The sequence below is a fragment of the Nelumbo lutea genome, chromosome 6, assembly GCF_056320005.1.
Source record: "Nelumbo lutea isolate HS-2025 chromosome 6, American lotus-T2T, whole genome shotgun sequence".
Taxonomy (NCBI): Eukaryota; Viridiplantae; Streptophyta; class Magnoliopsida; order Proteales; family Nelumbonaceae; genus Nelumbo; species Nelumbo lutea.
In genome coordinates, this window is record NC_142689.1 from 57,899,821 (window position 1) to 57,926,177 (window position 26,357).

Consider the following 26,357-nt stretch of genomic DNA (forward strand, 5'->3'; position numbering starts at 1 on the left):
ATCGAATTCTCTATGTTTTGAAAAACTTCATTTTTTTAGGATCGGTCTTGCACTGAACCAAACTAGATTTGAAACCAAACAAAGAGGGAGATTTATACCTGATACGGATACTACAAACACAGATTCAAAGGTGGAAGTTTATGCCCAAATCAGTCCTAAAACCAACATCCACTGAAGTTGACACAGTGTATAGGTGAAGTTGATTCAACAACATAATTTTCAGTAAAACTACAACCCAACTACTTGGATCGAGCTAGGGGAAGGTGAGCCTGAAATTCCTCTAAATTTTTCTTGCAAAAATCAGAGAGAGTTGTGTTGTAGTCTAGTTCACCCTCTTATTCTCTCATAAGATGAAAAAACAAAAGAGAAATTCCTCTAAATTTTTCTTGGATCGAACCAGATTCCAAATCTCTTGTTCTCTCTTCTTGGAAGACAAAAGAGAACAAGAGAGAGTTATGTTGTAGTCGGGTTTACCCTCTTCTTCTTTTATCTCCTTATGGAGCACTCTCATATGCAAATTAGGAGATTATCCAAATCTAATTTGGATCTGGACTCTAATAAGAGATAAGCCTTATCCTCTTAAGAGGATGGGTGCTCCATACCCATTTCCAAACCCATATTTGGCATAAGTTGTCATGTGACAACTTACTTAATCTCATTAATTATGGGCTTTAGGCCCATTTCCTTCAAAGGCTCACGATCCAAAATGTTGCATGGTCAACTTAGGCCTGATTTGTATGGCGTGAGACCACGTAGTGACTTCACATAAGTCCACATAGGGCTTGGCCAAATTCACTATTAAACGCAATGACCCCTAAGCACATCACTATAGGCTCAATATGGGCTCAACATTTACACTTAAATGGTCATTGAATTCAACCATCCTATAAAGACCCAAGGGTAATGGGCTTAAGTAAGATAAAGCCCATCAAGTAACCAGTCCTTAATGGTCTCTTACACTTAACCTCTTGGCCCATAATGATCACAACACTACCCGATAGGGAAGGACCTCTCCCCTGGCTGCAAGGTATAGTGCCATACTCTCTGCTTGGATGGATCACTGAAATTAAAACCTTTTGCAAACATTTTCATTAAACATAATATATATCATATAAATATATTATGCAAAACCAAATCTCAAACACAGTTGAAATCCATTATCGTCATTTTAGGTTTCCATTAGAGATAGTGTAAGCCTTATGAGTTAAAATTTGTCAGGATGAGGTTTTTGGACATTCTGAGTTGATTGGTATGGCCAGATTGGGCCAAATGGGTCTGGATTGGGCAGATCTGGAAAGGGCTTTATTTGGTTAATCTAAAGCCTCAAAATGGAATCTTGGTGTGATGAAGGGTCAAATAAAGGTAGATTTGGGTGAAATTTCACAAGGTAGGGTTTTAGGACAGTCTGAGGTGATTGGTGACGTCATATAGGGCTATCTGGGCCCAGATCAGAAGGATTTGGAATCCGGTCAATCTGGAATCTCGAAATGGAATCTAGGTGCGATGAAGGGGTAAACAAAGGTGCTTTGGCTGAAATTTTACAAGTGGGTATTTAGAGATGTCTGCGATCTGATAATGATGTTTGATTAGTCATGGAGGGTCAAGATCGTAGGAATTTTGGTCAATGAGATGATCCAAAATGGAATATTGGTTTGATGAAAGGGCAGATGGGGGAATCTAGGGTTAAAAATTTATGAGCAGGCATTTTGATGTATCCGAAGTTTAATGGTGTGGTTTGATTGGTTCAGATATGTTAAGATCAAGGGAATCTATTTTCTAAGTGTTGAGGCTAACGAGAGGCATCAGAATGGAATCTTTGCTTAGTGAAGGGGTAAACAGAGGAATCTTGAGTTGAAATTTTATGGGTAGGTATTTTATGATGTTTGGGGTCTAGTGGTAATGTCTGATATGAGGGTCAAAGCATAGACGGGGGTTGATCAGGGCCATTGAATTTGTATCGAACAAATTTAACAGTGGATTTGAAGGCTTTTGGGTTTAAAGTTGAGTTTCTTAGGTTTTTGGGTGTTTTGGAGAGATTAAAGGAGTTTAATTGGGCATTTGAGGTTAATTGGAAGTTCAGGTAGTGGACCGAGCAAGAATCGAGTGCTGACATGTGGCTGCAAATGCTGTGGTTGGTGTGAGGCATGCTCTCTAAGTAGTAAATACAGGTTTGTCCATGTGGACGAAAAACTCCTACTTTCAATATCAATGACACCCTATGTTTTTTTATTTTTTAACTTTTTTTTTAATTTTACAAGTATTAAAAGATTCCACCAAATATATTACATGTAAAACTATGAATGGGCCTTATTTTCTAGAACTTTAGTTGGATAGAATTTACTCTATCATCTTGAGTTATCATAGGGGCAAATTTGCATTTAAATAAAAAGGCTTTAATTGAGATAGTAAACCAAATGAACAAAATTTATGAATAAAAAATTTAAGACCCTATTCTATACTATTATTTAAAGTATAAAGGAGGGTGCGAAACTTTTCTTAACTAAAATTCTCATATTTGTGTATTTAGTCCATCTCTAATTATGAGCGTTGAAAATGTAATTTCAATTATTGCTTTTCACGTCATTTAATCCCCTATCATTAAACCTTATATTTAAGTATTAACTCCCATTCTCTCTTATTAAGTCCTATATTTAAGTTTTTTTTTCACTAACAAATGCTACTAATTAGATCTATGTCCAATACTTTTAACAATATAAAACCATAATCTAAGTGATGACTAAGCAAGTCAACCATCCAAATCAAATTGGTCAACCCATTGAGTCATAGTCGGATAATAAAGTTTTTAAATAGAAATAAATATAGAAAATTACAAAAATATAGAAAAAAATAGACACATTTACTATATTTTTATTAACCAAATTAAAAAGTAAGAGTAATAAACAATAATTATTTTTATTGATGATGAAAATGAAATACATAATCTAAAACTAGCCAAAAATGAAATTAATTTTCCTGTTGGACTGAGATCAATAGTTCAACTTTTGCATCAAATGTGCTAACTTTCAATTATTACTTTTCACATCATTCAATTTCCTCTATTTAAATCTTACATTTTTTTATAAATGAACAAAAAAGATACACTAAGAAGATAAAATGTAACAAAAAACAGAATCCAACCAAGCAACTGGGCTTGCCAATGATACCTAAAATTTTGCAGCCCGATATGAGGTGTTTACATAATCAGATTTGGATTTGTGCAATATGCATTCAATTAATAATAAATATAAAAAATATAAAAAATACATGAATTTTATAAATTTTTTTTGATACATTATTACTATCATCATCATTATCCTCTAGAATTGCCAAATGTAAAGCACGTGCACACTTACTAGCATTTTAAAAAACCTTTATATCCATGCATCAATAGGGATACCATACACCTGATATATCAATATTTTAACTCCCTCATGCATTTTGCATTGGTGCTCTTAGCTCTCTTAGTAATATTGCTCTTTGCAAAAATATTTCACCTAAGAATCTTGAGCATTTGGTTCATACAGCTGGATGTCTCTGATGCACAATGGGATCTCAATTCCTTCCCCAAAGAACTCCGCAAGCACTTTGAAACACCGGCATCCACCCACACTTGAAAATATCTCTCATACATGCATGTGTTAAATCTAGGGCTGATGCTTTCAAGGTCCATAGAAACTGAACCTTGTTTAAAATTAAAACCAATGTCTTTGTTAAGAGGTGGCTTCTTACTTGGCTCTCAAGTGCACGACTCAAACTGAGGCAATTGTAACCAAAGAGTACTCGGTGAATCAGTTTTGTCACCAAGAAGCAAATTAAAATAGTTCCACAGCAAACTAGTGTCAAGTAGCAAAATAATAATAATAATAATAAAGAAAGCGAAATTCTACTTTAGTACCCTAAACTTTGGGGGTAGTGTCAAGTTAGTACCCGAACTTTCATACGTGTCATTACAATACCTAAACTTTCAAAAAGTGTCAAGTTGATCCCCGTCGTTAACCGACCATCAGTTATCTGTTGAAAATGTCAAAACTACCCTTCAAAAGAAGACACTATTCATTGTCTTCTACATTAAGACTGAATCGGTTATCTTCAAAGAAAAAAAGAGAAAAACATGAAATATGATAGCGAGAAATAATAACTAAAAGCAAAGAAATAACTAGACAAAAATGTGTTTCAGATCTAAAGATAGAAAACAATGACTTCATTAGTCTAGAATCTCAAGCACCTCAATCCATTCAGTCTCAAGGTAGAAGACAATGAACAGTGTCTTCTTTTGAAGGATAATTTTGACATTTTCAATAGATAGCTGACGATCAGTTAATGGCAAGGACCAACTTAACACTTTTTAAAAGTTTAGGTACTACAGTGATACGTTTGAAAGTCCAGATACTAACTTCACACTACTCCCAAAGTTCAGGGTATTAAAGTGGAATTTTCCCAAAAAAAAAAATGAAAGCAATGGCTGTCGTATTTTGCCTTGCTCATTTTTTATCAAGGGGGCTCTTGCTACAAGTATCCAGTTCATCTAGATTCACATGGCCAATTGTGGGTTTAAACTTTCTTCTCTCAGATTCTTTTTCGTTTTTATTTCAAAGGGAACTCTTGCTACAAGTATCCAGTTCATTGTGGGTTACTCTAGCCAGCAGACTTATTTGATCATGCAAATACTTTAGCTCTCGTTTATTAATTAGGATAAATCTGTGATGCACCAAAGACATTATATCTGAAAAACTTGTAACCAATCAACCGGTAGCATTAAAGTGGTAATCAATTACCAATTAGCAGGTATTCACCAACATTTCAGGAGGGGTTGATTGGTCAAAGTTCTTCTGGTATGATACCCTTCTGGCGGGTTCGCATCTGCCCCCAAAGACTTGCCCCCCTAAAAACGTCCCACGAAACCTAGGCGCGACGCGTGTCATAACACACGTGCACTAAGATGACTCGTGTAGTCTCTATTTCACGCCGTTTGTAACACGTTCTTTAATTCCTTCTCGCCCAAAAGGGTTTCTTCTCCCCTTCTGGGTATTCTTTCTCCTATTCTACTGTGAACTGAAACCTTGGCGCCCCTTTTCGTAACCTACCCACCGGAGATAAACTCTTTCGAGTTTCGTCAGCCGACGCCGACGACCCTACAAACGGCGAGAAGGTAAGTATTCTGTAATGGAGGGAAGTAAGTGTCGCTGGTTTTCTCGGCGCCCCCTAACTACTACGCTTACTTCCCTTCCAGCGGTAGCGTTGCTGGTTTTCTCGGAAAAATGCTTAGCACCGGATTTAATGTCGTTGGGTTCAACTGGATGTCATCGCCGGCGGCCACAGAGCTGGAGAGCATGGTCATGGATTGGCTTGGCAAGATGCTTAAGCTCCCCAAGTCTTTCCTCGTCTCTGGAAACAGTGATGGTGTGCTACAAGGGACTACCTACGAAGCCATCTTGTGCACGCTCACGGCAGCCTGAGATCGGATGTTGAACAGAATTGGTAGGAAGAACATAGGGAAGTTGGTGGTTTATGGATCAGATCAGACCCACTGTGCACTCCAGAAAGCTGCCCAGATTGCAGGGATCTTTCTAAACAACTTTCGTGCCGTTGCAACGAGTAAGGCCACCTCATTCGGGCTGGTCCCCGAGTCTCCTCGGCCTGCAATCCAAACAGATATACGAGCTAGGCTCATCCCATTATTCCTCTGTGCTACTGTCGGTACTATATCGTCGACAACCGTCGACCCAATTGCTCCTCTATGCACAGTGGCCAAAGAGTATGGTGTTCGGGTTCACATCGATGCAGCATACGTCGGAAGTGCATGCATATGTTCTGAGTTCAGACACTTCATCGATGGGGTAGAGGATGCAGACTCGTTCAGTTTCATTGCACACAAGTGGTTCTTCACCACCCTCGATTGCTGCTGCCTTTGGGTCAAGGACCCTAGCACCTTTGTTAAGGCCCTGTCAACTAGCTCGAACAAAGCTACTATCAAAGCAAGTGATAGACTACAAAGACTGGCAAATAGCCCTCAGTTGTCGATTCCGAGCCATGAAGCTCTGGATGGTGCTTTGGAGCTATGGTGTGGCCAACCTGAGAAATTTCCTTCGGACCCACGTGAAAATGGCTAAGCACTTCGAAGAGAAGGTAACCATGGACAAGAGGTTTGAGATTGTGGTGCCTAGGAATTTCGTGATGGTATGTTTCCGGCTGCTACCGCCGCCGGTGAAGGATCATGAGTATGAGACACTTAGGCAACCGTCGGAGTTGGAACGTGCAAACGAGATCAATTGTAAGTTGTTGGAGTCGATCAACTCGGCTGGGTGCATATACATGACGCATGCGGTGTTTGGGGGTGTTTACATGATCAGGTTCGCTGTTGGTGCAAGCCTTACGGAGGACCGCCATGTGAACATGCAGAGGCCATTCTCAAAGCATGTTGATTAAGGTAGCGACCTGCGACCACCACTCCGTATTCGTGGAGTTGAGGGTTTTATTCAAACTTACGAAAATAAAGAATAAGACCCAGGAAAAAAATAAAAGAAATTAATTACTTAGGTTCATTAATTTTGTACGTATTCATCATCTGTAATTTTTTTTTCTTAATTTTTTTTTTGTATCTATTAAATCATCTACATTGAATTGTTTCTATTGTGAAATTATCAAATTATTATTGATTTTACAACAACGATTCTTAATACTCTCTCTCCGTTTGTATGGCCGTCGGCGTCGGCGTTGGCCTGCGAAACTCAAAAGAGTTTATCTCCGGTGGTTGGGTTACGAAAGGGGGCGCCAAGGGTTTCAGTTCACAGTAGAATAGAAAAATACCCAGAATGGGAGAAGAAACCCTTTTGGGCGAGAAGGAATTAATGGACGTGATACAAACGACATGAAATAGATACTGCACGAGTCATCCTAGTGCACTTGTGTTATGACACGTGTCGCGCATAGGTTTCGCGGGACGTTTTTTGGGGGTAAGTCTGGGGAGAGATGCGAACCCCCTTCTGGCATAGATATTGCCCTCCTATGCAAATAGAGAAGAAAGTTCGACGAAAAAAAAATCAGATAATATAGCTTTCTTAGAAATTCACTTCTGCAGGGAATATAACACTTGAGAAATTCGATAGTACTACGCAAACCGTAAGGTTTCCTTTTATTGTTACACTCAATAGGCTTTCTGAACTCTTCCATCTACAATATAAGTCCAAATTTTCAGATAAAGGTGATACATTTCGTGCTCTAGAAAGCCAACCAAATAATACCACACAAGAATGAACACAAACAACATATTACAAACTTACAACCAAACTTCTGCCATCATCTTAGAGATAATATAATATACAACATACCCTGATACCCTGTTATCTCCCTCTCTCGTTACCCACTCAAACACCACAAATAGATTAATCTAATAAGAAAACCAGAGGAATCGCAAGACCCTGAAATAAGAATCTTTCACAAAACTGAACATCCTTTGAATCAAGAAGCTAGTGATAATACCTGGTTAAGTATCTTCACACCATTAAGCCCAGGACCCTTCCGATATGTCATCTTTGCCATCTCCTCTCTGAAACAACCAGGATTTATTCTGTGAGAAATTGATATGAACATGTTCTACCATGTCTCTGATGAATAACACAGGAAACAGGAATCTAGTATGTTTATAATTTCTTTGTATCTACTAGCTTAATACATATTTACAAACAAATATGAGCATGCATGCTTGGACCCATTTTATAATGATTCTTACATGATCAATCCCCTCTACTATACAAGAAAATTGTCAACTATGTAAAATGCGTATAAAAAATGAATTGGCGGAAATGCAAATGTTGTGATCAACGAGTGCAGAAAAAAGAAAAGATAGGATAAGAAATAAACATATTTGAAGGAACATAGAGGTAGCTCAAATATAGGTGATATAATGATGGAAAGTAGACTAAGATGGTTTGGTTACATGCAAACACAACCCACATCACCAGTAAGAAGAAGTGATCTGTTACAAGTTTAAGGGGGATAGAAGAGCCAAGGCAGACCAAAAAGGACATGGATCAAGTAGTGGAAATGATTTAAGGGTCAACAATTTAAAAGCGGTTACGGCATTGAACAGAACAGAATTCATATATAGCTAGGACAAGGCTTGGATGATGATGATGAGTATAAAGATCTGTTCTCCCTCCCTCCCTCCCTTCTTGTATAAAAGGGAGAGTTTGACCAATTTCTGATTTACTCCCAAACTTCCCGTTTCATTTTCTATCCTTGTCATGTTCTCTTATTTCCTTTTATGTATCTTCCTCTCTCTCCATTATCCTCTTCTTTTATTCCCTGGGGAATCAAGCGCTTGATTGTGCTTTTCCATGCCTGCTACATGTATGAGAGTACACATTGTATCTAAAACCCCTTAACAATGATATTAGATAATACCTATTTGCCTATACCTGCAATGGTCTGTATTGCTGATAGTGGATAATAAAAGACAACGTAGAATTCAACTTTGTAGCATCTTCTAAGTGAGATACCCACTTATACCCCAAAAATAAAGTATAACTTTATGGCTGCTAGGTAAAATCAGGCAATCTATCTTTAATCAGGAAATCCGGTAATCTTTTTGTAGGCTATAAACAACAAGGATATCATATATAATGCATTTTTTGCAACTAAGGCTTGGTTTGGAAAGAGTACAAAGGCTCAGTTCGGAAAGAGTACAAATACAAAATACAAGGCTTTGCAGTCTACATATTTGTATTTGTACTCCTTTCAAACTTAGTGCAGTTTGGAAGGAGTACAAATACAAATACATATAAAATAATACAAAATACAAGGATATGCACTCTACATATTTGTATTTATACTCCTTCCAAACTGACTTCTCAATTTGGGAAGAGTGCAAATACAAATATGTTCAGTGCAAATATAAGGCTTAGAAATACAAAATATATGGTTTTGCATAAGGGTGGCACATTGGGTGAAAACTTAAAAGCTCTTGCTGATTTTAAGGTTGAAGATTTCTTCAGCTCATGGGGACTAAGTGCAAATACACCTCCATGTGCTGGGTGAAAGAAATTGAACTTTGATGGTAGCTGCATGGGCAACCTGGTCCATCGAGTATTGATGGGTTAATTAGGGAAGAAGATATAAACATTCTAGCCATGTATTCAGGTCCTGTTCAGCATGGAGATGTGGTGAGATCAGAACTGATGGCAGCAGTTTATGGAGTAGAGAAAGCTAAAGAGATGGAGATTGATAGGCTGATTATTGAAGGTGATCCAAAAATAGTTGTGGGTTGGCTGAAAAGGGGGAAGGAGAAATATGGCAGTTAAGGAATGAGTTCAGGTGCTTTAAAACAGCTATCTAAAGACATGATGATCCAAAATAAAGTCGATTAGGAGATTTGCAAACAGTATGACCATGGTTTAGCTAAACAAGGAATTCAGAGACAACCCATGTTATGGGCTGTTTTGTAAATATTGGGATAGTTTCTTATTGGGCCTGTTGTTTCTGCCCACAACTTCTTGTTGTATATCTTCATTTTAAATTAATGAATCAATTTTTGTGTTGCTGATAAAAAAAAAAAAAAAAAAAAACATATGGCTTTGCACAGTACATATTTGTATTTGTACTCTTCCCAAACTGAGCCTAAATGCCAAATATTCTCCATGTAAAAAGATAAGCAATATCCTCAATAAATCATTTTGAAAGATTATTTTGGGACCAGAAACATGCCTAGTGTGCAAAAGTGGTACATGCCAGATGTATATTAAATCCGTGACTACAACCTAGAGTTACAATGTATGAAAATATGTCAAAAAACAATAAAACTAAAAATTTACAATTCCATCTAAATCTAAAAATTGTTCAAGAAACAATTAAATATGATATGAAAAGATCCAGAAAGTTACCATGAGGTGAATGCGCACCATTTCCCTTAACACCCTGTTGTGCTTGGGACACGGACCGCTGCATGCGAGGGGAGTCCTGCTTTCCATTTGCACCGGGGAGGGAATGCCGCTTCTTGATGTAAATATTTTTATCTTGCACATCTGGACTTGACCTTGGAGAATTATGAGTCTGAGCCTTGGCTCTAGCAGATTCTGTAGCTTGCATGTAACTGGGAAGTGAATTACTGCTACTACTATCCCTTCGCTCCTGATCTATGTGATCAGGTCTTGTTGAACCAAAAGAGTTACGCCTCTTTCCACTTTTTGGTTCCTTGGGCAATTCTTCTGTACTATTTCTCACACCTGAATCATGATTGTGATTCACCGGGGACCTTTTATCTGCTGCTGACTGGGACTTTAAACTATGGATTGACCTGCTTTTATCCACTTTATTTCTTTTAGCTTTCAATGATACTTGGCTTGAAGGCGTTCCATGTGATTCAGGGGCAGTTATATGGCTTCTTGGAGAACCTTCTGGTGATGATATGTATGCTTGTTGATCTGTGATAGTGTCCAGTTGGATCTGTACATCTGATTCACTTCTCTCTGGCTGCTGCTCTATCATGGGGGAAGTGGCAGGTACAATTGAGTCTAATGACTCTCCAGTAACATCCTTATTCTTCCCTGGCTGAGAAGAGACAGCATAAGACTGAGTAGGCAGGGGTGTGGAGGAAACAGCCTTCACTTCAACATCTAGAAATCCAGTCTTAGATGCATGATCAGCAGAATCACTTGGATCAGGAGTCACTCTTTCTGCAACTTCAGCTTCATTTTCAAATTCCCCTCCACCATCAGATCTATCTGGTGAATCAAGAGTGGAAGTAATAGAGAGTTCAGTGCCGCATTCTGAGCCCCCAATCTGAAGCCCTGAATCATGGGATACAGAATTCTCTGTTGGGTTAAGTTCCTTAGCCCTTGCTACAGGATCTGAAAGAGATGAGATAGTTTCCCATTTGGATTCTACTCCAAAATCTGTATGAGTAGAACTGATTGAATTGCCTGATTTAGCTGTTAAACTCAACTCTTCAAATTTAGACTGAGCAGCAACAAATGCAGGATTAGATGCTTTTCTTGATCCAAATACAAATTTCTTTCCCTCGGTCTCTAATTGTTCAGAAGCCACCCTTTTAACAGGGTTTTTAGGTTGTTCACTGTTCATTTCAGGCTTTTCAGAAGCAGAATAAGCCAACTTTTGAGAAGTTGCATCCAATTGCATATCTGTATGATTGGAAGGTGAATCTATCTTGGACAAGGCCTCTTGTGCTTGGCCTAAATCCACATCTTCAAGATGAGGCTGCTCAGGGCCATCTCTTGTTGAAGAAGAGGTTGGGTGACAAGCATGAAAGTCAAAGTTATCTGCATCGTAAGTAATCAAACCATCTTCACTCTCAGATGGTGTTTCTGTATCCCTAGTAGCAGATATCAAATCTCCTATCTCAGGGACAGCTTCAGCTGCAATTTCAGTTCCTACTTCAGAAGAAGCTTTTTCACTCTTGCCTCCTTGTTCCTGATTTTCCAGACACTCCAATGTCTGTGGTTGCACAAAATCTGATGACAATACAGCCATCCACATCTCTAACCATCTCCATGCAGAAGAATTGGGTTTTGAAGGATCACATTTGATGTAAATTCGCTTTGTCTTTGAAGTTGATTGTAAAAGCTTATAGTACAAACAAAAGTATCATATCGGTATCAGTATAAAGAAATATTAAGAGATAAATCATTCACCACAGGCAAAAAGGTAAGGAAATAAATTTACCATACCTGACGAACAAACACATTGCTAAGCACTTTCTCAGTAGAAGAGTAAGTTTTGATTCCCAATTCACCCTTTCCCTGAAACAATCAGTTTCGTTCAGTTTCATATGGCTGAAACAATCCTGTTGTCCAGGAAGCATAGGAGGGTCTCAATAAAAAAATAATAATAACTGGAAAATATAATGCATTTTCTCATGAAATGAAAAGATTTTTCAGTAAATATCTATGCTTGATATGCCCCAGCAGCTCATAACACCACTGGTCAATTATGAAAATAATGACAAGGAAATCCCTTCCATGCCCCAGTAAACCAGGGTAATTGATTACAAGAGGTCCTCGACAGGTGTGTACTATAGTAAAAATTGGTCCAATGATTGCAATTGGTTGGAACAATTGCTCATATTGAAACCATGGTTGGCAATAAGACACCTTTTGCCACCAGTGTTTAAACTATGAAAATTGGAAAACTTGGACAAGTGCTAAGTTGATCCAGATTGGAACTTAGCCATGTTTTTACCGACCCAATTAAGTTAACAACAAATAATTATAAAGTCAGGAATACAACTCTTAAACATAAAGAATGAAGAAAGGATTCAGATCCAACATGTTGGCATAGGCTCTACAGTTCTTAGAGTACAAAAAAGTACATTTAATCATAGTCCCCACTGCCCAAAAATGTTTCTTACTTTCCCCTACAAGAGGATGGAAAAGTTTCAAAGATTTGGTCTTGGGACGTTTCATACTTGTCAAGGTGACGCCTAGGCCGGCTAGGCGACAAGGCGCCCTTTGAAGTTTGCCTCGCCTAATCGCCAAGCAGTTTTCTCCCTACCATAAAATACTTTTTCATTCATTCTTTTTTGAGAATATAATTATAAAATAGACATTATTAAACTAAAGTAATCACTTTATGTGTTTATATACTAATTTCTTTTTATTACTTTCTTACTTATTAGGGTTTAATCAATACAAATATTCCTAAATGCTGTATTGCACCCTCAAAGACTTAAAAACCTGAACCAATAAGTAAGAAAGAACTTAAATTTTTATCTAATCAGCACATTTTCCTCGTCCATATATTCTTCTTCTACTACTCAGACCAATAAGTTTTATTTTCTTCTTTTCCTATAATAAATAAGGGTTCATCCCCTATATTTTTTGAATTTTATTTTCCTTCTTCCTTTTCTTCTCATGAATATGTTGATTTTCTATACTTTAATTTGAAATTTATACTTTTCTTATGAAACTCATGAATAATTATTAAAGAAATATGGTTAGGGTACCTAGGGAACTACCCTATGATCTATGTTTTTAACATAAAAAAATCCATCGCCTAGGAGGCTAGGCGACAAGGCGCTCCCCAGTCACCTAGCCTCACCTTGGCGTCTTGAAAACTATGGGACGTTTCAACCTTCAATGTGTAAGTTCTCTTATTTTCTCCCTCACGTTCCTTTTTTTCCTTTTGTATAATTAATCAAAGGAGGAGGATCATTCTTATTTTTCACTGGCCTTTTTTTTCTCATATAATCAATTGAGGTGGAGAATAGTTTTTTATTTTTCTTTTCCTTTTTCCCTCATTTAATCAATCAAGGGGGAAGTTCTTTGATCCCCATTCTCTCCCTCCTCCAAATTTCTGTTTTTATTGTTTTTTTATGTAAACAATCTGGATAGTTCAATCCACGTGATGACATTGTCAGTCAAAATCAGGCAATCTAGTATGCTGGTGTTCTATCAGATACCTGACAACTCAGCACCTCAAAAACATGTGATTCTGCCAGGAATGCTTCTTAGCCAATCCACATCACTAAGTTTTTAAACATTTTGTCCACTGTGCAGAAAACCATAAGGTTTACTAACAGATTAAATAATTATCTGTCTTTCTATTTGAGCACAATTTCATATTTATCCCGCTTTACAATTGTAGCAAAATGGAAACAAGCAGGAAGCCAGTAACTTCTGAAAAAAAAAAAATAAGCATTGCCAAGTGCCTTACAATCTGATCAATTTTATCATGCTTCCCACTGGGTTTTGCTTCAGTTATGGGTGCTTCTATTAACATACGTGCACGGCGTGCACGTACCAAAGCCTGTATTTTGATGATAGCTTGAACACAACGTAGAGATCCCACTGCTTGCCTTCGGACCAAATGCCCACGCACAGCTGCTTGCAACTTGATGACATTTTTGAGCTTCAACAGTGCCCTTCGAGACTGAAAAAGGGGATCAGAGATTCAGAAGATGCAAGTTACAAAGAAAACCCACCAGAATTAAGTTTTCTGAATAACAAGAAGAGAAAGTACCAAATATCCTCGGATTGCAGTCTGGATGAAGATAGCAACAGATTCCTCCAGGTTGGGATCAACTTTGCTTACATCATCTGAGGCAATTAAGGGATCAGGTACTTTTGGACTTATAGTAGTTGACAACTGAGGTGACTCATCTGCCCCTTGTGACACAGAGATTTTCTCAGGAACTGTAAGGTTAGTTGGTGGATGGAAGTCAATAGTACTGGATTCTGGGCTCTCTTTATTCCCAGTAGATGGGGCTTCTGACACAACAGTATTACTTAGTACTCGATGCTTGACAGATCTTCTCCTAAAACTCCATCCACGTTTGTCTGTTGACCCTTTGCTCTGAATGACATAAAATAAAATAAAAAAATGTTATAGAGAACAGGGGAATTCCTTTTCGTTCTTTTTTTTAGTCTTTTTTTGCTTTCTTAGTTATTAAATATATTAAGACCTAGCTTGATCAAAATTCTTTTCTCCTAATTATATCCAGAACCTCATTAATTATAAGATAAAACATGATAACAGTACAAAGAATGTCCCAAGTAACTAAATTACAGAGCAGGAATTGGAACAAAAATGGGAATAGGAGCAGGAGCATGGAATCTCCAAACATGAGAAGCTCCCAACTTTTGGAGTGGCCTTGAAGCATCCATATACATATGTTATATCCTTATATGCATATATATTTGTGTATAGATTTTTCTTAAGAACTATTTATTTATGTAATTATAAGTATATTAATAAGTATTTATATACAAGGGAAAGACTTTACATATATATGTATATATCTGAATTATATATGCACAAGTATATATAAATGAGAGAGTGATGCAAATATTCTTGTGCAAGAGGGAGCAGAGGTTGTTTTAACTTTTAAGGAGGAAGAATCACATTGATCAGAGCCACGTTAGCAAAACTTCCTATTTACTTCCTTTCTACTTCTTGCTATCCCAAGACAACTAGAGAAATACATGAGGGGCACTCTGTGGGAACCATGAGAGGATAGAAAGGACCATTTCATAAAATGGGAACAGGTTCGTAAGCCAAAAGAAAAACGGGGCCTAGGTTTTTTTTTTTTTTTGTTAATCACCCATAACTTTTCCCCTTTACCCTTTTTAATCCCCAAAGTGCTGGTTGCGGGACTTGATTCCGCGTCAATGCTGGAACAACCCAGCTAACACACCAACGAGCCAGCCCTCGATTGGTAAAATGGGGCCTAGGTTTAAGGAACCTTGTTCTTTGGAACACTGTTTGTTAGGAAAATGGTAGTGGAGATATTCCTTTGAAAGAGACAGGTTGTGGCACAAGGTAACTGAAATTCATGGTCTGGAGGGTAGTGGCTGGGATGCTAAAATCGCTCCTCACTCTTAGCTTTTCCTTGGAAGGAAATTCATGACGTAACTACTCCATCTGTTATGACATGGGAAGGGGTGATAAAATCCATTTCTGGGAAGACCTTTGGATAGGGAAAACACCACTAAAAGATCAATTCCATAAACTTTTTGCCCTTTCTAACCTTAAGGGTGAAGTTGTATCAAGAATGGGAACACCCTCTCATTCTAGTTTTAATTGGAGCCTTCGTTTCAGAAGAGACCTAAGGAAAAACGAGTGCACCTCCTTGATTGACCTACTTGACATTCTAGACATCAAGCATGGGGACCAAAATGAGTGTCATTCTTCCAGAATTTGGACAATCTCCCCAAATGGACTCTTTACTTGCTCCTCCTCCTTCAAACATCTTGCCCTACCTAATTCTCAAGGTGTGGACTTTTCGGTGAAAGAAATTTGGAATAAGCCAATCCCACAAAAAATTCAAGCCTTCTGTTGGGAAATCTTCCTTGGAAAGGTAAATATATGTGATTTGCTACAAAAGAAGAGAAGGTCATTTTCTTTCCTTTCTCCTCGTATGTACTTCTTACATAGGGGTAGTGGAGAGACCCTCTCCCATTTATTAATCCCCTGTTCCTTTGTACTTAGTATGTGGGAGTTTTTCTATGCTCATTTTGGCTGCAGGTGAGACCCCCCTCAAGAGGTGGTGGACATCTTCAACTCAAATTTCTTGAGGCAGCAAAGAAAAGAGTGGGAGTAATGTGGAGAAAGGCAGCAACTACTTGGGTGGTGTGGGAAGAGAGTACAGTACAACAGAATTTTTCCTGATAAGGATGGGACTTTGGAGGAGGTAATTGAAAGCATAAAAGTGATGGTTGCACTTTGGGTAAAGACCTTGGATTGCTTTCAGAATTTCTCAGTCATTGACATTCCAAGGGCTTGGAGTGAGGTAGAATAGTCCTCTAGAGAAAAAGAAAAAAAATAAGATTGAAGTGGAAACCCCCAGAAAGTAGCAAGGTAAAATTGAACTTTGATGGAAACTCATTGGGAACCTGGGTTTAGTAGGAATGGGTGGTGCAATTAGAAATTCAGAGAATAGGATTTTGGCTTTGTATTTAGGGCCAGTTGATATTGAAAACTTTACGAAGGCAGAATTGTTGGCATTACTGCAAGGTCTACAGCAGGCAAAGCAACTAGGCTTTAGACAGGTGGAGGTGGAAGGGGACTCAAAAGTAATTATCTCATGGATAAGTAGTAATAGAAATATCCCATGGACTCTCAAACATGTTTTTAGGGAAGTGGAAAGGATAGCAAAGGATTTAAATGCTGGATTCAAGAGGGTAAGGAGTGCAAATGGGTTAGCTAATTCCCTTTTCTAAACAAGAGGCTGCAAGGCAACATTTGTTTTAGGCTTCTTCGTAAATTGGCTTTTGATATTTGGGATCACATTTTTTCATCAAATTGTACTGTTCTCACTTTGATGAAATAAAGTTCTTGCTGATCACCAAAAAAAAGATCTTTTTAGGGAGTACCAGTGTGACATGAGGGGAGAGAGGATAGAGGAGAAAGAGACATGAAGGATGTGACATGGGGGGAATGCTGAAAGACAGATGAAAAGGTGGGAAGCTCAAACCCCATAATAGGCAGGAAATAGTGTGTTCCCTTCGCCCATCCCTATAAAGGGAACTCAAGTTGTAAAATTTATCAATGTTCGAAGAACTAGACTAGACATAGAACCAGAAAGGGGAGACACACAACACACAACACACACACACACACATAGCAAAGCAGTCCATGTCACATGGCCTCTCCTTTCTCCAAATCCCTCTTAACTCTGTGTGTGTGTGTGTGTTTACTTGCCTTTTTTCTACTAATTACGTTATGGAGTTGATCTTTATTATTATTTGCCTTTCATCTATGTGCAATATGTCAATTTACTTTATTATCTTAAATTAAATTATTATATTTAAGTGCAAAATAACTTTAAGAGTCTTAAAAAAAGAAAAAAAAATACTTAAAGTAAATCATTACCTAATTAATTATTTATTTATTTGGCTTTAAAAAGTCAAGTAACATAATTATCCCATAATTAACTTAAAGTAACTTAAGTATTATCTAATGATTAGCTAATTAAATTGTCACAGATCTATGTTAGTACATAATTAAATTATCAAAAGCTAAATTTCATTAATCTAAATTAATTAACCAAACTAACCTTTACTGACCTAAAAATTTAGTTAACAGCAGCATTAATTTATTATAAACTTAATTACTTTATTCAATAAATTAATTAACCCGTTTACTAATCAAATAAAACATTAGGGGTGCAACTCAGGCGGGTTGGATCAGGTTGTAGGTCAACCCAAGCCCAATCCTCAAGGTGCAACCCTTAGGTTCAGGCCTGGGCCGCTTGAGGTTAAATCCAAATTTATCAACCCAGGTCCAACCCGAGCTTAACCAAGTTGGGCTGGGCTGGATTAGTTGGGCTTTAGCGGATTGATTGGGTATAAAAAATTATATATATTTTTTTATATACCCATCTTTTATTGGGCTTTATGGCCCAGGTTAAGAGTAAAATTCATTGAGAATATGTATAGATTCTCATTTACAAATGTACATATACATTAAAAAAATATAATTTTACATAAACATAATACACATATATGTATTTGTTCAGGCAAGATTGGGTTGGGTCGGGCCTAGATTGGGCTTAAGCTACCTAAGACCTCAACCCAAGCCCATCTCAAGTTTAGGTCGGGCCCAAGTTTTCTAGCCCAAGCCAAACTCAAGCAAAAATTAAGGCCCAAACATTTAGGCCCATGCCCAACTCAAGGACCGAAAATCCAAGCCCAGCCCATTGCCTAAGTTGCACACCTCCAGATATAGGTCCTTTTTGAGTTTAGATCCGTAGTACATATGGGCCCATTAGTTTGATACCAATATGGCTTCATATGTTATACAACAGTTGTAAGTGCAAATTATTTAACAAGCCTATTCTTTAAGTTGCCTATTTATGTGGTTAAACTATCCTAATTAACTTAATTAGGTAGCATAATTATTAATTGTTAATACTAATAAAACTATAAAAATTATAATTTTAATCCATACAAGTCATATTTTAAAATGTAAAGATTAATTCAAATTTGTAAATAAAATAATAATAAATTTTTATAGTAATTTTTATTAATTGAAAATCCAATTAAATTACTAATACTATAAATAAAATTAATTTATAATAAAAATAATTTTATAAATAAAATTAATACAAATATTAATCTTATAAAATTAATTTTTCTATCAGAAATTTATTAATTTTAAAACTAATTTTTATTCATTTAAATTTTATTTAAAATAATTGCATTAATAAAGCTTCATTGTAGGCCCATAGCCTAATTTGGCCCATGATTACACCTAATTAAGAATGTCATAGCCTCATAGGACCCTTTTTACTTCATTTTCTCTCAACAAGTCCATACATAATAAAAATAGAGCATAGGCGAATAAGGATGTCAAGCCAATAACCCATAAACCAAATTCCAACTTAAATTAATAGTTCTTGAGTTTTTAGAATGTAACACAAAAAATACAATTGAAAGACTGCAACACAGGTGGGGTTGGTATCAAGTTGAACCCTATAGGTTTGGGTAGGTTGGCATAGGTATGACTCAACCCTAACCTGACCCCCCCCCATGCTCGACTCAAACCCAACCCAATAATATGCAGTTTCTTAACTTGCCTTGGCCTATGGGGTTCAGGGTTCAACTCGATACTGACCCAACCTGTCTCATAGTCTTTCAATTGTATTTTTGTGATACTTTTTGAAAATTCAAGAGCCATTAATTTAAGTTGGAAATTGGTTTATGAGTTCCAAGGTATTGCTTCTCCAAAGTGAAAGAAAAAAACCAAAAGCAAATAGTGAAAAAAAAATCATATACTTTAAGGTTAGGGGTTAGAAGTCAGACCAAATTACAAGAATACCCTTTATATGTGTAGGGGTATTATGATCCGATGGCCGGGGTTAGCCAAACCTGAACGCGATTTAGGTTAAATAATCAAAACTCTAACCTAACCCTACACCCAATTTTGGTTAAAACAAACAATGAAAGAAATCATAAAATTTAAGGTTAGGATGAGAAGTTAGACCAAATTACAAGAATACCCTTTATGTGTAGGGATATTATGACCCAATGGGCCAGGTCAGCCAAACCTGCACCCAATTTGGATTAAATAGTCAAAACTCTAGCCTCACCCTACACCCTAATAAGCCTGACCCTAACCTGACCATGTAGGGTGAGTCAAGTCGAATTTACCATTTAATTTGACCCATAGACATCCCTGTACGAGATTAGCCACTCTCACTAGGGTTTCAATTTGGATTGTGGTCCAAACAACTAAACATAACTCAAAAATATAACACTTTTGGCCAATTAGAAATGGCATAAGGCTCTTTCTACTTCAATTTTGTGTAACAAGGTCCATGCATTGACAGCATGGGTACTGACTAGTACATATATATACCATGGGACACACAAATACTATAACTAATATATTATACTTTTTTTATCAGCAATATAGAAAAGAATTTCATTAATTATGAGAAAAACATGATTACAACAAGAAGTTGTGAAAGAAACCAGCTATAGAAGCTGTCCCAGTTCAGTACTACGTTTGAGCCCAAAACATGTGTTCTATGTACCCCTTGCTTGGCTATCCATCTGCCAAGCTATTAGCAGTCCTCCTCACCCATTTCACTCGGATTAACATGTCCTGTGACAGCCATTTGAATTTTCTGAAATCATTCCTCAAATGCCATGCCACCCCCTCCCCCTTTACCAGCCACTTAACCACAATTTTAGAGTCTCCCTCAATAATCAGCCTACTAATACCCAGTTCTTTTGCCTTCTCAACCCCAAAAACTGCAGCCAAAAACTCTGATCTTGCCACATTACCCTGCTCCACAGTGCCAGAGTATAAATAATATATTATACAAGTAATGTTATACTTGAATGTGGTGGATAGATGACTAGTTCTTTAATTTTTAAAGTAATTGACCAGGGTTCAAACCTCTCAGCTCACATTTTCTTTGAAATACATGTTCATTAATGCAATATGTACATTAAAGATTGGGATCCTGAGAGACAAAGACAGTAACATGTCTTTATTTTCAGGACCAGTGGGTGTTGGTGATTCTGTAAGGGCAGAGATACTAGCGGCGGTACAAGGTATACAGATGGCTAGTCATCTTGGAGTGAATAATTTGATAGTAGAAGGGGATTCCAATGTAGTAGTGGGCTGGTTGACAGGTACAGAAACAGCTTGTTCGGGATACAGGGATCTGTTAAAGAAAGTTAAATGGCTGACAAGAAATATGTCAGTCAGGTTTCAGTGGGTCAACAGATCAGCAAATGCAATGGCTGATTCTCTGGCCAAGCAAGGGGTGTCAAGGGGAGATCTGTTTTGGGCCAATTTATAATTGTGCTTCAGGCTGATGTATGTTCAGTGGTTATGGTTCAGTCCTAGGGGGTGGTAACACCTCGTGCCTCCTAGGCTGACTGAATTGTTGTTATTTGAATTAATAAAACTATTCTCATTTATCAAAAAAAAAATGTACATTAAAGATTCATAAATGAACACAAATAATGAAGTGAATTAATGGTAACAGGACAATATGCATGGAAGAAGGTCATGGATTTGAATCTTGCTATTTGCATCATAGTTGCCAAGGCGACAAGGCACCCTTTGAGGCTTGCCTCGCCTAATCGCCAAGCAGTTTTGTACTATGTATTATAAAATACTTTTTTATTCTTTAATTTTTACATTATAATTATAAAATAGGCACTATTAAACTAAAATATTCATTTTTTGTGTTTATATACTAATTTCTTTTTATTATTTTCTTATTTGTTAGGGTTTAATCAATACAAACATTGACAAATGCTGTGTTGAATCCTCAAAGACTTTTTATCCTGAACCAATAAAGAAGAACTTAAAATTTTGTCTAATCAACACATTTTCTACTACTACTACTTTTTCCTTTCTTCTTTTCCTATAACAAAATTACAAATATAAGGGTTCAGCCCCTATATTTTTTTGTTTTCTTTTTTGTCTTATTTTTCTTCTCATTAATATGTTGATTTTCTATATTTAACATGAACTCTATACTTTTCTTATGAAAATTATGAATAATTATTTAGGAAATATGGTTATGGTACCTAGGGAACTACCCTAGGATCTATGTTATCTACATAAAAGATCCATTGCCTAGGCCCTAGGTGACACCTAGGCACCCGCCTAGGAGACAAGGCGCCCCCTTGTCGCCTAGCCTGGCCTTGGCGCCTTGAAAACTATGGTTTGCATTTTGAAAATTCCACACATTTGAGGTGCGGGCAGTTTCAGGAAACCGGGACCGGTTCACTGGTTTTCCAATAAAACCAGATGGTCAGCCGGTTTTGGGCAGTTTTCTACCTATTCCAGTTTCTAGGGTATAACCGAACCGGATATAGGCCCAAATCATTGTTCAACCAGTTTGACCAGCCTGTCTACTCCGGTTTCCTAAACGCTGAAATTTATTGTAAAAAACATACCGTAAAATAAAACTGTGTAACTGTGTTTCAGGCTTGTGTGTGTTTAGTGTTTATGACTCAGTCCTAGGGGGAGGTAACACCTCGTGCCTCTTCCTAGGCTGAATGTACTACTATTCTTTTAATTAATAAAACTACTCTCATTTATCAAAAAAAAAAAATTAAGAACATGTACCTATCAAAAAAAATTAGGAACATGATTCAGAAATTTAAAAAATGGGTACAATACATGTTTCCTAAAGTAAGATCTTCGGTTTAAAGAAGTCTCCCCTCCTTTCTGCAATTATGGTTATTGAGGAACTAACATGACTCCTCTTCCTTCCCCCAGAGTGGAAGAAGAGAAAGTCCAATAGAGTTTAGTAGGGGTGGCCACGAGCCGAACTCGAGCCCAATAAAGCTCAGCTCCTTAGGCTCACGAGCCTAATCAAGCTTTTACATATATATGTATATATGTATACATATATACATACATATACATAATAATATATATTATACATATAAAAAATAACACATATCAAAATATTATACATAATAAAAAATATTATATATATATAATATTTTTATTTTTATGTATTTAATAATAACTAATTTTTATAATTCTTAACTTTTTATATGTTAATTAAAAAATAATTAATATATATATATATTATTTTTATAAAATATTTGGCTCAAAATCAAGCTTGAGCTTGGCAAGCCGAGCTTGAATAGCTAGATATTCGGTTCGGCTCATATCCACCCCTAGAGTTTTTTAACAAATGACAAGAAGAGTCGATATTTACATAGCATTTGCTCTTGTTCCATTTGCAAGCAATCCTATATGATAAATCCTTCATTCTGTTCAATAACCACTTTAAGAAAATATATGGTTCAAAGAGACATCTAAATTAAAATGGAAATGATTGGGAATCATCAAGATCATGTGCAAAATATGAGTTTGGTAAGTAACTTTGTAAAGCATGAACTTGATACTCATGATGCAGCCACTTGGGACAAGACGACAAGTAAGCATCAATTAGATTCTTCAACCATAAAATCATTTTAAAACTTTATTGGTTTGTCTTTACTGCAATTAATTGAAATAATATCATTTATGCTTTTATTTTCATGCATCCTTGCTTGTTGTGTTAATCATAATGGTACATGATTGGCTTATGGTGTATAAATAGATATAAGGCATACAATGAAAGAAGACAATAGAGGAGTTCTTTTGAGTTTTCTTCCAATCATTGGTCTGTTGGTATAGACTATGGAGTTGTCATCAATAAAAGGACACAGTAAATAATCAAGATTACTCTCTTCCTCTGAAAACAAAAAGAGGTTGTAACTCACTATCCTAGCCTATCCAGCCTTCCTTTTCCATATTTTCTAATAAAGATTGTAAAGTAAAAGTTCTACATCATTCTTTTATCGAGCATTTACAGTCTATATTAACTTATATACAAGATTATATCAATATCAAATATTTAGAACATATCTTTTTTTTTGTGGTTGACCAATCAATGCCTAAGTAGAGACTAGTTGTTGCATCAACTAGGGAGGCCCAAGCAACTAGCCATCACTTCACCACACTAATATCACTAATTACCATGTGAAAAATGGATCCCAAACATTATAGGCACAATAGAATTGCTCCATACTGAGCATGAGGTCATTTTCTAGAAAAGTTCATAGCCAAGCCTTGCATCATTTGTTACAAAGATCTGTTGCATTCACATTACCAAAGAATATCTTAATCATCATCTAAGTAGGGGCAGAGGCATAACAGTGACCATGAATGTGCTACAGTGACAAGTGGTAGTTCATCCCTCTCCATGTTTTATCACTCTTGAAAGATTTTCTGCACAATCTGCTGTCTCAAACCCATGCCTTAGTGTCTGGATCCAGGCTAGTAGTAAATGGACAAATACCCTACTACCCACTAACTTAATGAATACTCAATGAGGTAAATGTTACCAATACTGACATAGTGATTACATATTCCATCAACTATGAATAAATGATAAAAGCCAAGTCTCCCCAATTTTCAGGAGCATGAAATATCATTAAATAGCAGTATCTTTCCAAAGCCATAAATCAATTAAAACAAACACATAACTCACGCACTTTGGTATTGAAATTAACATCTGGAGCCAAATGAGAAGAAAGGTAAAAGGCAAAAACAAACCATTATTGGATTCCCACTGGTTGCAATAATAAAATCTCATGGACATGGATAAAACCTCAAGAGATATGTCAAAAAGAAATAAAAGGATGGATATGACACCTTCCACCTTAGAGCAAACTAATTTGAGGCCAGTTTCAGGTTTAGCTTCAAAGAATAATTTTCACTAGTTCTGAAGATCTTCCTCAAAGCAGTGTGCTGAACATCTTGAAAACTCAATCTCCTACTACCAATCATGAGAAAAATATAGTTAACAAAGTCTGATCTCAGTGGCCTTTGTTGCTTTCCCTTTTACCATTCCAGAGAATATCAAGCCTTGAATCACTTTCTAAAGGAGATTTCATATAAACCTAGTACATGTTAAAAGTTTAACCATTAAGGCAATAACTTCTCAAGTACAACTTTGTCTTAGTAAGTATTGACACCATTAAATCCTATCCAATCATTATAACAAAATAAGAAATAACCTGTGGCAGCAGAATCAGCATGGACTGACTAAGTCACATTTGTGTTCCTCTGTACCATTCAGGTTTCAAGCTGGACATTCTTAGTTAGAATTGAGCACTTGTGGGACAAAGGTGTCAGGCAATTACTATGCTAAAATTATCCGGAAACCCCATCTTATTCTTTTTGGGAATTTTCCGTTTCAACAGCATCCAATTTCACTTCATTGTCATCCCCAGTATCATGATGTTTTGCCATCCATCCATGTGCATGCAATTCTATCCAATAATGTGTGCCTTAGACACATATAGATATAACCCCAATGGTCGTAAACTCAATAGACAGGGTTACAGTCTTACAGAAGTGGCTTGATAAGCATTCAAATTACGGTTATATGATATCCAAAATTCAGTGGTTAGAATTTCATTATTTCTACATGAATGATAGAAGAATGAAAAATAAATTATTTAACAGAGACGAATCAATAGGCGACAGAGAAATTAAGTCTCAACTGACGGTCATGTAAAAAAGTTCCAAAAATGCTTTGGCCAAGTATTCATGAATGTAGATTAAATTAACAAAGAGATCCTTGGAGATGGTTTTGACAATTAATTAACAAAGAGATCTAGAGAATGTAGATAAGACTTTATAAGAAATAGTTTTAAAAGGCAATCGCAATCACTGTCAATTCGCAACCCAAAAGCCAGACTTTCATCATAGATCTCTGCAATTTTCGGTTCACGATTACACAGGTATTCATGAATCATGCATCCAACAATGCGTTCTCCAGCTACTGAATTTGAAAGCATATAACCTTGGCCCTATCGGACGTAAAAGTCAAAATGAGACCGAAGTCGGTCCATGAGAGTCAACTGCACCAAAACTGCAATGGACTCGATCTAATCATCTGCATTCCCCATTTCTGAAAACCACTAACGTTTGATTTATACAAGAGACAAAAGTCTCACTCAACAAGAGAACCACCTAAAGCAACAAATCATATGAAGACAGCACAGATAAGCCCTACTCGTACTTCCAAATCGTGCTGTATTCACTAAATCAAACATTGCAGAAAGCAAATGCAATTGAAACCAACGGATCCAAACCCACGCTTTCCAAAATGAACACTAAAATCGAAATCGGAAAAGGTACAAAACACTAGAACATGAAGTTTCGAGCAACAGAACCAAAATCTTGGAAGAGAAAACAAATACCTCGGCCCATTGAAGGTCATCATTATCAACAGAGTCGCTGCCGCATGTAATGATCTTGAAACAAGAGGCCGAGGATCTCACCATGTTTTCTTCTGTCCGTGTCTTTATCCCTGTCTTGTCTCTGCGACCTCCTCACTCGGAGAAGCTCTTGGACTCACTTTTTTCGTTTATATGTTTAAGTGTAGAAGCAGAGTCCAGAGAGAGAGAGAGAGAGCGCTTGACAAGTCGGACCTTAACCTGTCCTAAAATTTAGCTGAATCTTACATTCGTGTCCGCCATATACGATTACCGAGTCCGTTCCGTTCGCTCCTCCTTCCTCCCCTCGTCCTCTGCTCTCTCCGTCGCTCGTTGAGAAAAGGGAGGGAAAAAATAAAAAAGCTGTCAGATCATCTGCCCCCAGTCTAGGTGGACAGTGAAGGCTGTCCTTCTTCGAACTATGAAGTGGTTGATCGGATCGGAGAATTTTAGCAAGGGATTGATACAATACATTTTGGTTTCATGTAGTTAACGTAGGTCTATATCTAAATACCATTTTATAGGAATCTTAATCGACGACCCTCTGTTTTGTCTGAGTAAAATAGGAGATAATACGAGATTATTTCAAATTAAAAAATAAAAAAATATCTTACTTATCCGGACCGTTACCCGTCAGTCAACTGATTCACG

The 26,357-nt window shown here is 36.9% G+C and overlaps 1 protein-coding gene and 1 pseudogene across 1 annotated transcript; one reads left to right on the forward strand and one right to left on the reverse strand.

Annotated features, from left to right (window-relative positions):
* The first annotated feature begins 5,060 nt into the window (after positions 1-5,060).
* On the forward strand, positions 5,061-6,542 carry LOC148849051 (tyrosine/DOPA decarboxylase 5-like; annotated as a pseudogene).
* A 561-nt stretch (positions 6,543-7,103) lies between these two features.
* On the reverse strand, positions 7,104-26,098 carry LOC148849052 (protein IQ-DOMAIN 32-like). The gene is made up of 6 exons (XM_088950901.1): positions 25,692-26,098; positions 13,972-14,304; positions 13,666-13,881; positions 11,682-11,753; positions 9,879-11,577; positions 7,104-7,546 (listed from the first exon to the last, which is right to left on the reverse strand). The coding sequence occupies exons 1-6, from the start codon at positions 25,773-25,775 to the stop codon at positions 7,527-7,529; spliced, it is 2,424 nt and encodes an 807-aa protein (XP_088807027.1). The 5' UTR covers positions 25,776-26,098; the 3' UTR covers positions 7,104-7,526.
* Positions 26,099-26,357: the final 259 nt, after the last annotated feature.